General features: G+C 38.3%; 1 protein-coding gene across 1 annotated transcript; it reads right to left on the minus strand.

The window, feature by feature from the left end:
* Window positions 1-481: 481 nt before the first annotated feature.
* LOC306863577 (ATP-dependent RNA helicase DDX39A-like) lies at window positions 482-8,751 on the minus strand. Its single transcript, XM_079406998.1, has 10 exons — window positions 8,461-8,751; window positions 6,898-7,106; window positions 6,694-6,821; window positions 5,905-6,181; window positions 5,711-5,829; window positions 3,410-3,541; window positions 3,043-3,152; window positions 1,326-1,470; window positions 1,107-1,254; window positions 482-699 (listed from the first exon to the last, which is right to left on the minus strand). Exons 2-10 carry the CDS (start codon window positions 7,103-7,105, stop codon window positions 683-685), a joined length of 1,284 nt encoding a protein of 427 aa, XP_079263124.1. The 5' UTR covers window position 7,106; window positions 8,461-8,751; the 3' UTR covers window positions 482-682.
* Window positions 8,752-12,618: the final 3,867 nt, after the last annotated feature.

Genomic DNA, 12,618 nt, shown 5'->3' on the forward strand with positions numbered 1-12,618 from the left:
AGCTTAGATAATACCAAGTAGTATTTTAACAGAACTTGTTAAATTACAAAGCTACTATTTAACGTGAAAATTAGTTTTAAAGTTGCATGCAGTCACCATAATATAGTGAATACATGCAACTTAACTATTAATAGAAAATTATATTCGTCACAGATTAATTCAAGGGCAGACCAGTCAGTTATTGGCTGTACATTCATTTCATGAATTACAAAGAGAACTTATTTTAGAAATAAGTCTATTTCCTTTTTCGGAAAAGGCTAGTTTTTAATTTCGGCTTGACATTTCAGTAATTTGCAACCACACAAGTCTCACAATGTGAGAAACTCAAACAATAGGTTACAACACTGGTCTGCAACTTTTAAATCTTTCCAGATATTGGTCTTGTTAAGAGTAAACCATTACACTAAAAGCACTTGGTAACCCATTACAAAGCACTTTCATACAGTAACAATTCTCAGAGGACAAACACAGCCAGTCAAGGTGCAGTATATGAAAAGTTTTAATTTCATTAAAACCCAAAACACATGATTTTAAGACAAAAATCATAAAAAACAACTCGCCCGGTCCTCCGACAGAAGCAGTAAAAACAATTGTGGGTTTGAGGTAAAAAGGAGGCTTTAAAAACGGATGTTCTGCGCCCTGCCGTGATCCAACAGCTGCGATCCTGGAAACATCAAGACCTTCATCTGGACTGTTCAACTGCACAGAGAAAGAGACAAACGTCACTTGAAACACGAAATACCGCAAACGCTATTCTTTTCAACCAGTCACTGAGGGTTTAAAACATTTGGCAAGAAACCAATGGGAATCAAACCATACTTTTGAAACTGGGAAGGACGATACATCAGCACAACGAATATAGCTATCGGGGACAATAATTATGTTTGGGGTCTAGTTTAACTTTGCAATGCTTATTTGACCGACCCACTCTTGTAGAGCCAATGCTAAGAACCTCAAAATATCTAGCCTCATTTCAACGACCACATTAGCACCCGCCAACATTACGGTTATAAATTCATCACACTCATCAGGTTACATTAAATTTGGAAGCAGATTATCGGTTTATTTCTTCACGCTCAACGGGTATAAGATGAGACAAGACTAACTGTAAGTGGAAATGTCGATCTCCTCCGGTAACTCAGCCACGTTGACCTCGAATCGGTCCTGCACATCGTTCAGGATCTTTGCGTCTGTCTCGTCTGACACAAATGTGACGGCCAAACCCTTGGTGCCGAAGCGACCTGCACGAGCCACCTAAGAACGGATCGAGACCATGAGAGACGTGCCACTTCTGAAACACTTCTGGAGACTACATGGATACATACCCTGTGGAGATACGTGTCGGAGTCCTCTGGCATGTCGTAGTTGAAGACTATGTTGACCCTCTCGATATCCATTCCTCGCCCGAAAAGGTTTGTAGCCACGAGGATCCTCCTCTGAAAGTCTTTGAACTGCTGATACCTAGACAACCTAAGAGCAGAGATGAGACTAGACTCAGCTACGTGCATAAAACAGCCAATGATTAAATGGCTCATCTCAAGCAAATTGTTCAAGAGCTCCAAAATGAGATTAAGGGGATGAACATCATTGCAACAAACTGTTTTGTGTCTTTGAGGATTGTAACTTTAAATATGGGTTTCCCTGAGCGGACTAAGAAAATTCTGTTGAGCTATTAAGGATTTTATTTGTTGGCCGAAACTCTAAATTTGAACTCCAGCCATGGACATCTTATCACCTGGTGTTAAAACATTGTTTATATAAGCAAACAGACATTCACTACAGTAATGGCCAATAAATGTCACTTAGCATGTACAGTTTTTTAAATCATGTTTTAAAATATAGAACTTCTCAGTATACACAATGTTGATATCATTTGTCAACAGTGTTGGGGATAACGCATTACAAGTAACACGAGTTACGTAATCACTTTAATTTACAAGAAAATATATACTTTTACAAAAAAGTAACGCCAGTTACTTTTTCCCATTTATTGACTGACAGCTCTCGTGTCCCCATGTTGGGAGAAATTGGAAGTACAGAGGCGTTGTGTGCGCTGTGAGAACATGTTACTGTAGTTCTAGATTAAATGTGAATGTGCATTAATTCATCTCACTCGCAAAAAAAAAAAAAAAAAAAAAGTATTCTTCAAAATGAATTAAAACAGTGAAATACAAACTCAGAATATGATGCAAAGCTGCAATAATTAAATGTTCAATAACACAAATGTAATCCCATTTTATCAACCAATGTCTTTGCTGCTGACCTTTGATGATCCAGTTCAACCATACTAATAAACAAATGACTTTAGATAAACTAACAGCTGTTTTTTGAATTGCTGAAGAGAGCTGAACCTTCTCCTGCGTTCTACTGTACAGCCTGAGGTTTACTCATTACACTTTTTGGTGTGAAAGGGCTTTTACATTTGCTATAATTAGAGCAAACAATCAAGCCCTGATCATATTTAAAAGTAACATTACGCATTACTTTCTATAAAAAGTAACCAAGTAACGTAATTAACTACTTTTTTGGAGAGTAACGCAATATTATAATGCATTACTTTGACAAACAGTGTTGGGGGAAGTCATTTTTTAATGTCATGGAGGTTTTAAAAGCATTTTGTATAAAATTTATTGTACATGAAGAAAAAAAATCCACTTGCATATGAGCCCATTAACAGACATTAACGTAAACCAAAATAAAAACAATTTTAGCTGATCCCCTTTGAGCTAACAAAAATAAAAACTTGATAATCCTTGATTTCTTTTAACACCACCAAGGAATTAAGGCATATGCTAAGACTAATGCTTGACTATATTAGTTCATTTTGTAGACTTCTATTGTTTTTATATCAGGCTAATTATATTCTCCTACCCCTAAACAAGCCCTCACAGAAACTTCTGCTAAACTCTAGACTTGTATATAAACATGATTTGCCAATTTATGAATCTTTTTAACTAGCAACAACAATGGCTGTCCTCACTAGTCAACAGTCATGATATTTCATTACATAACAGGACATTCAGCCTAAACAAGTACACACACCTCTCTTCCTGGGCCATTCCTCTGTGGATGGCGATGGCGGGGAAGTTCTGCTCCACCAGTAACTGTGAAAGCGCCACACAACGCTGAACAGACTTCACAAATATCACCACCTGCAGGACAACAGCAGAATTACCCTCAAGAACATGAAACATGCATTTGAGCTCAAGTATTGCTGACTAACTATATTCTATAGGGAAAAAATGAGTGGTAGAGAAAGAGAAACGCACAGATCTGGAAAATCATGCACTGACAAACCTCAATGAAACTGAAGTAAACAGGGTCTGGTTTGATCAACAAAACATTTGCTTGTGTTCCTCATTTGCAAGTGGCTTTGGAAACTCAAATGAGCGTTCAGTGCTAAATTCACCTGGTTGAACTCCAGCACATCGAGCAGGTCAAAGAGTTTGCGGTTCTTCTCGCTGTCCTTCAGTTTGCAGTAGTACTGCTGCAGACCGTGAAGAGTCAACTTCGTCTCATCGTCCACAAATACCTCCATTGGCTGAAGACACAGCAAACATCAAACAGGATACTCTACAAGCTTTAGAGCAAAGGTCATTACACACTTCAGTCTAAAATTTGCTTGTTTAAAAAAAAAAAAAACACCTCACGTTGTGTCAATCACCTTTACACACTGCCTCCGAAACTTGTCTGTCATAAAAATTCAGATTGGGTTAGATTTTCTGCATTTTTCACATCCATAGCAAGCATTTTGAGAGGCATTTAGACAATTCAGAGCCAATTCAAAATCCAGAATGTCATCTGACAAGTTCATCTACTTCGTCTCGTAGCACAAAGCACTGTAAAGATCCTTGCATACGGAGTTCACAGAAATTGGTGGCCTTTTTAAACGTGTGGCTACAGTGTCACTAGCAAAGCATGAAACTAAGCCACTGACCTCCTGAAGTAAACTTTGAATCGTCCGGGATAATCCCGCTGCTCCTTAATGAGGAGCGAGAACTCTTTCCTCTCTATACCTCAGGATTGGGTGGACTCGTTATTTCCTCTTTTTTATCTTTAAGAAGAGGAAAACAATCATCCTCACTGCTTGAAGAATTTTTCAACGGATTAATACGCATCGGACTCAATGTGCAAGGTTTCAGTGCGTGATGAAGTTTTAAAGTGGCAAATATGAAAACGCTTAAGTTTGGGACTCAGTGCGCAAAGACCTTAAGTCTCAAGAATCCATAAGTACTAATATAGATGGGTAATAAAGTTACAATTTCAGCCTGACAATTTTGCCCAAATGGCTCAATATATACGTGTCTGATAACTTCCATAAAACACACTGTACCCAAAGACTTTAAATAAAACAGAATAATTGTTTTTAACTGCCATGTTATCGCCACACTGTTTTGAACATTAAAACAGAATATGAAATTAATATTATAATTGATATACTAAGGGTATTGAGTTTAGGCACCGACCGAATTGCCTCGATTGATTAAGCATATAAATCGGAAGTTTGTTGTTTTACATGCATGCACAGATACATAATTTCATTCACGACATAGTGAGATGCATAAATCTTTAGACGTGCCCATAACATCAAAAGACAATACTTTATTGAACCTTTTCTGATTAGGAGTGCGCTGCAAACTCAAGCATTTTTGACAATCGTTTTGTCTATTCCGCTCGTTTCATCTGGTTTCTCCACAGGTGCCGTCAGTTTTTTGTCTGGCAGTGGCATCAGTAATGCCTTAATTTCAAATTGGAGCCTCTACAACATCGATTCTGGCACCCAACATCACAACAAGATATTTTAAGCTCCTTATGTAGCCGAATCCGTGCTGGTTTGAACTCCAGTTTTCCCTTTGCCTCCAGCTAGCGCTGTGACGTCGGCCCTAAAAGGGTCTATAGCTCTCTCGGTCCTGTGCTGCGTCAAGTCGAACACCTCTACACTCAGAGACGCGGCTTACACGAGGCTGTAGCGTGAAAGCGTCCCAACCCCCTTAGATACAAGGCTACATTTACACTGGTGCATTTTTGTTTGAAAATGATAACGATTCTTGACCATACTGAAAAGATCTCCGTCCATACGACACGACCGAAAGCGTGTGTTACGTGACCATTCATGCAAAACTTTAGTAAGTCAACAAAGATGAGAATTATTACGTGTGAATTTTAAGCTTTAAATCATATTATAGTTTTTTTTTTTATATTAAATACAACTTAAACTTCATAAAATTCATCTCGTTTCCAGAGCAACACCTCATTTTTGTTTAGTTTAAGAATTACTGAAGTATTACATAAATACAAGTAAGCCACATCAACACGGCTAAATAAAATTCTGGACTCAAAAACACTGCACAGGGAAAAAAAAAAAAAAAAAAAAAATGCTGGTAAACAATGAGGCAAGAAAATACAACTTATTTCATAAAATTCAGCTAGTCTTCAAAGTAATATCAATGCGTCTAATACTCACGCTGGAAAAATGACAAAAACTGCAAATGGAATTAAAGCATTAGTCTCAAACTCAATTCCTGGAGGACCACAACTCTGCAAAGTTTAGCTCCAACCCTAATCAAATACACCTGATGCAGAGAATCAAGCTCTTCAGGATTACTAGAAACTTCCAAGCAGGTGTGATTTGGAGCTAAACTCTGCAGAGCTGTGGCCCTCCAGGAATTGCATTTGAGACCACTGTATTAAAGAAACAGATGTTACTCACATCCTGCATGAACTTGCGGCAGACGGGCCGGATCTCTTTGCTGAGGGTGGCGCTGAACATCATGCACTGCTTCTCATGAGGGGTCAGTCTGAAGATGTCCTGGACGTCACGTCTCATATCTAACAGTCAAGCAACACTTTAAATCACAGATTCAGCTCAACGCAGCTCTGAGCAGATTTTGGTCAAACACTCACCCAGCTGCTCCAGCATCTTGTCACACTCGTCCAGAACAAAGTGTTTGACGTTCTTCAGGTTGAGGGTTTTGTTTCGGACCAGGGCGAGGATTCGTCCCGGCGTGCCGACCACAATGTGAGGGCAGCTCTTCTTCAGGACCTCCTCGTCCTTCTTGATGGACATGCCGCCGAAGAACACGGCCACCTTCACGGTGGGCATGTACTTGGAGAAACGCTCGTACTCCTTACAGATCTGAAACGCCAGCTCACGCGTGTGACACATGACCAGCACAGACACCTGAATCACAGGAAAACAGAGTCAGCTCCATCTTCTACAAGCTTAAGGTTCACGCGTTACAGGCGAAACGGTTATCAACGCCACAGACTGTTAAACCACCAGTATAAAGTATCTAAATTATGCTAGTTACCAAATTTCATGTCAGACAAAACCCTTTGTGTTAAAATCTCTTCCTCCCCTAAGCTTTAACATTTGAATCATTTTCATGTAACCTGACATTAACCAACAGAGAACCATGAACATGCAGAAGAACAATTTAACTTTCAGTAGGTGTCATAAAATGATCTTCAGCAAGTTTTTAAATTTATTCTAAAACGATTTAATAAGTTATGATTTTGTCGTCAATAACAAACCCACATTGATGGTTCTGTTTCAGTCACAACATGCAGATAAATAAAACTTAATCTTGGTTTTACAGTGCCTTGCAAAAGTATACACACCCCTTCATTTCACGTTTTGTGTTGCTGCCTTATGTTAAACTGCTTTAAATGAACCAAAACAGATATACTAACCTGTCCGTCCACCGGCTCAATCTGCTGTAGGGTAGCGAGCACAAACACGGCTGTCTTTCCCATACCGGACTTGGCCTGACACAGGATATCCATGCCGAGAATGGCCTGCGGGATGCACTCGTGCTGCACTATAAAACACACAAGTTTAATTAAGATGCTAATCAACATATTTACATTAGGAGAACCAGCATCTCAGTCTCTTACCTTCAGACGGATGCTCAAAACCGCAGTCCACGATGGCCCTCAGTAGCTCCGGCTTGAGCAGAAAGTCTCTGAAGCCCGAGCTGTGGATGGACACATACGATCCCTTCACCTCCTTCTTGCCCACCGGAGGGGCGCTCTCCAGGGCTCCTTGAGGCTCATCATCCTCTTCATAATCCAGCAGCTCGTTGTCAACGTCATTCTCAGCCATTCTGGAGAGAAAAGGAGCGAGACAGCAATTAAATCACACCTTCAGACGACTCGCACGCTCATGGTTCAATGGAGGGACCACCTTTGAGAAACTGGACCAAGCCTGGAGAAGGCTTGAAAGTCTAAGTTGACATCTACGCAATGAAATTAAATATAAGTGACAAACCATGTACACAAACCCTTACCACAGACACACTTTTGGAAGTCACAAATGTACAAGAATTTACATTTTACAAAAAGCTAATAATCAAAATAATAAGTGTAACACTTTGAATAGTCTTTGTTCAATACATTAGAAAGTGTCCTGTTTAAGTTGTTTTCTCTGCGCAAAAAAAAAATAATTTTTACCATGATTTACAGATAAGATCTACAATCATTTTAGGTATTATTTACCACAATAATCGATGTGACATTAAAAGACTTAGTAGCTTTATCCCAAATACTACTTAGTTGCAAATTTCCATTTTAAACTTTGCCACTACTCCATTTGTCATTCATTTAAATTGCAATAAAATTTAGTACGCTTACTTTTAATATAATCTAATACGTGCAGGTTAGAATAAGTATGTTATTTCAAATTTTACACAAATATAAAAGTGTTACACTGAATGAAAACTGAACATTATTTCACCCACATTTTGATTTTATTCTCCCAAAATGTATGTGAAACCTTGAAAGTAGACACTTGCACTTACTGTGCTTTCTATACAGATAAAATCACTTCTGTAAGATGTCTTTTGATGTGGTGGACATTTGATGGGTTTCTTTGACCCGCGAATAAATACAGAAAGCCAAATCAGTCCAAGAGAAACATGGTAATACTATAGTACCTGGTGTTATTATACCTGGAACAGGTTTATATGGGCCTCAACCACCAACATCCAAGAGGCTCAAGTCAACGACTAAAATATCTTAATTTCTACACAAACCTGCGATATTCTGTGCTGCAGAGAAACGGGATCAGACACCGACTCGGTGTTGATCAGCAGAGGAACTCGTTTAATTGTAGGAGCCGTGTAACAAACGCGCAGCGGACAATGGACCGGCGTTTAGCGACTCCTATACATGAGAAAAAAAAGCTATTTTTTTTTACTACAACTCCACGCGGGCTTATGTTTTATGCACTTTATCACCCCCCCCACTACGCGATATCTTTTTAAAAATACACGTATAACTGAACAGAAAATAACCGCGCTCGCTTCGATTAGCACGCGCAGCTAACGCGCTCAATGACACAACGCTTCGATCACACATTAAACCTCCCTGTTGGATAAACTCACAACGTTATATACATTTTTTTTAAATACGTTACGAAGAAATATATCCATATGTCAACGATAACTAAGTTATAGTTACCTTTAGGTGACGGTGCTTGCGGAATATGAACACACGAACGCAGCTGTTGACTCAGAACGCACGCGCCAGGCCGCAGTTTATACTACCACCCGGAAATCCAGCCTCCTGAAGAACGCGCGCTCTCATTGGTAGAACGTATGCGGTCGTTGGTTTAACGCACGCTCCCATTGGATCGCAAACGTGTCAATTTAAATGTAACCTTATCGTGATTGGATGTTGATACTGGCACTTGAGGGCGTTGATGTCGCACTCGCGTTGGGCGCAGTTGAGCTTGGCGGGACTTTTGTAAGTGACAGAAACGTTTAATTATATATTTTATTATAATTTAGGATTGAATATAACTGATTTAAATAATTTAACTCAATGTAATATTATGATTGATATATTGCTTCATATTAAGGAAACTATTCTAATCAAATATGGCGTATTGTGTTATTTTACTTTATATTGTGCTGTTTACTCAATATGGTATTATCTTACTTAAAATATGATGCATGATCATGAAAGTAATCGATATACTAATTAATATCCCAGTCAGCAAATTTCCTTCTGGCCCAAATCAACAGCTAAAGTGTGGCCCAGATTAGTTCGTGTTCGCCGGCCCAAAACTGGTCCATATCTTTTTAGCCAGAACTGAACCAAAACGGTGCCATAACCCAACCCAGAGTGAGCCAAATAATAAAAACAGTGCCATAACCCAACCCAGAGTGAGCCAAATAATAAAAACAGTGCCATAACCCAAGAGTGAGCCAAATAATAATAATAAAAAAGATGATTGCCACTAACCTGCCACACATGACTATAGCAGTTTATATGTGTTTTTCCAAATAAAAGCCAAATGTTAACCATAAGTTAACACATTCCATGGTTAGCCATAGCCAAGCCATATATGGCTGTCATTTGTGTGCTGTCATCTGGACTATATACACCTCAAAACATATTGTCATCCAAAAGAAAATTCCCTCAATTCTAAAGCTATCCCAAAACATAAATGGGGAAAGTTTGGCCCATATGTGCTCAGCCATGCCATACCTAGGCCAAATGTGACAGCTATCAGCCCCATTTGGCCCAAACGTTCTTGCTATCTGGGATGTTGAGTTATTCCAATACTGGATGTCCTAATGTAGAATGCAAGTCTGAGGGCCTATCCATTGGGCAGTACTGATGGTTTCCATTGGATTGTATCAGTGAACTCAAATAACCCTATGAACTTTGGGTGATTTCCAGAGTATGACAGATAAACAAGTTTGGTGTATGTCCCATGTGGCCACCTTATTGGCAGCAGAATAAAGGTGGCTGTTGTGGCCAAATTCCACCATTAAAATGAAGTGGCCAGGGGAGTAAAAGTGGCAAGCAATTAAAATTGGCCAGGTGGGCCGATAAGAAATTTTTGGCAAACCAGATTAAAATTTTTTAAAATTAATTAAAAACCGGCACTACCAAGTATGGTTAGAAAGATGGGTATAAACTGGATGCCCTGACGCACAGAGACTTTAGACACAGTGACCATCATCTCAGCTTTCTTACTTTGTTTAATAAAGTCTTATTTTGACATCTGGAACTCTGTTTCTCGAGCTTCATTGACTGCATTGAAGGAATCTATCACTGGCTCCGCAACACAACAGGTGGTAAAATACCATAAATAAACACTATGACCTCAGTAGGGCCATAATAGATCTACCATTATAATTACATAATACTTAAAAGAGGTCTGTGTACAGTAAATATGTTCTGATGGCGACTACCTTTATCAGTTTTCCAATGTGTTTAAATATTTTAGTTTGAGAGACAAAATAATCCTGTATGTGACTGGAGAGATGTTTAATGTCCAAATATAATTAGAATATATGTCATAGGAATCTTATTATCATATATTCATGCGTCCAGATATTATGAAATTAATTTGTTTTCATTTGTTTTGGTAAACAAATATTGTAAACTAAAGTTATAATTCTACTTTCTGCCTAGTTATTATATTAAGAAAAATACTGCAGTCTGATTAAGTAAACACTGTAATTTATATGAAATGACAAAAAATGGACTTCATTACGGAAGTTCTAAGCGGCCATGCATTATTATAATTTTTCTGTCTTGTTTTCTTGTGATCACGACTTAATTTTCTCGTGATCTCGACATAACGAAAGTTGTTTTGTCGTTATCACGACTTAATTTTCTCTGTGTATTCGGCATGAGAAAATGCTATAGAAGCAGCATTATCGCAGCATCATGGATGATCGTATTCGCTTTTACTTTGATCAGGGACTCACTCAAACTGAAATAGCTCTGTGTCTGTCAGTGATTGATGACTTACACATAAGTGTTCGGCTGTCGGGTCTGCAACTTTATCGTCGAAGACAATATAGCGACCCTGATTTTCTCACGATAGCTACAATTACGTCGTGAGAAAACGTTTTTTACGTTGAGATCAACAACTTTCGTTATGTCGAGATAACCACAAAACAACTTTCGTTATGTCGAGATCACGAGAAAATTAAGTCGTGATAACGACAAAACAACTTTCGTAATGTCGAGATCACGAGAAAGTTAATTCGTGATAACGACAAAACAACTTTCGTAATGTCGAGATCACGAGAAAATTAATTCGTGATAACGACAAAACAGCTTTCGTTATGTCGAGATCACGAGAAAATTAAGTCGTGATAACGACAAAACAACTTTCGTAATGTCGAGATCACGAGAAAATTAATTCGTGATAACGACAAAACAACTTTCGTCATGTCGAGATCACGAGAAAATTAATTCGTGATAACGACAAAACAACTTTCGTAATGTCGAGATCACGAGAAAATTAATTCGTGATAACGACAAAACAACTTTCGTCATGTCGAGATCACGAGAAAATTAATTCGTGATAACGACAAAACAACTTTCGTTATGTCGAGATCACGAGAAAATTAATTCGTGATAACGACAAAACAACTTTCGTAATGTCGAGATCACGAGAAAATTAATTCGTGATAACGACAAAACAACTTTCGTTATGTCGAGATCACGAGAAAATTAAGTCGTGATCACAAGATAAAGCATTCAGTCAGAGCTCCAATCTGATCACTCACAGCAGAAAACACACCAGCTACCAGCCTTTCAGCTGCTCGCACTGCCCTCTCAGCTTCCAGAGGAGACTGGACCTACAGCGCCACCTACAGACGCACTCACAGAACGACAGCGGACTGTACCATGGGACCTGACAGAGACCAGCTGCACACAAACACCTTTGGGAGCTCATTGTACAGGGGTCTTATTATATTTGACCCAAAAGTCCACTATGTAATGTTTGTGAAAGATGTCTGCACCAAAACAAATGTTTGCTTATATATATATATATATATATATATATATATATATATATATATATATCTAACTTGATTGCACACAATGCATTGTGAAATATGTCAACACTCCTAGCAGGCTACACTGTAGGATTACAGCTTCAAGACTTGTTATGATTCGCTGCTCATGGCTGTGATATCATAATCACAGAACGTTTTTATCGTGGAACATTTAAGGAACAATAATCACTCTGTGTATATGATTTGCCGTTTAATAATAACCACAGTAATGCAACAGATTTATAATAACATGAATCTCTTTGTGAAAGCACAAGTATTTCTGTATTCTCAAGCGCTCAGCAGAAGTTTATCTTGTTTTAAAGTACATAATAAAAGATCCTTTCCGACCCTCACCGCCAGCATGTCCAGGCTAAATTTCTTTAATAAACTAACAATTTAAGACATGATTGTCTATGTACTACAACACAGTAAATTAAAAACAATTAAAAGGACTGAAAATTTAACTAAAGAACATGAAAGGAGCACAAATCTAATATACAAATCTATAATCATTTTACATAATTTATGGTGTTACATTTAGCAGCACAACAAAAGCAGCAAGTAAAACAAGTTAAATGCACCTCAGAACAGTGGTACACAAATTCAGCCTTAAAGACGTGAAGTTTGTTTGTTTATGTCACACTTTGAATTTGACGGCCGTACCCCAGATAGCACATGTACGTCTGCAAGATGAATGCAGATGAATGTAAGATGTCAGTTTGACATACATTCTAAATCATAAAAATCCCTGCTGAAAAAAAACAATAGACACCATCACAAAATTTGTTATGGTTTTACTGGTTATAAT

Source organism: Barbus barbus (genome assembly GCF_936440315.1).
Source record: "Barbus barbus genome assembly, chromosome: 4".
NCBI classification, from domain to species: Eukaryota; Metazoa; Chordata; class Actinopteri; order Cypriniformes; family Cyprinidae; genus Barbus; species Barbus barbus.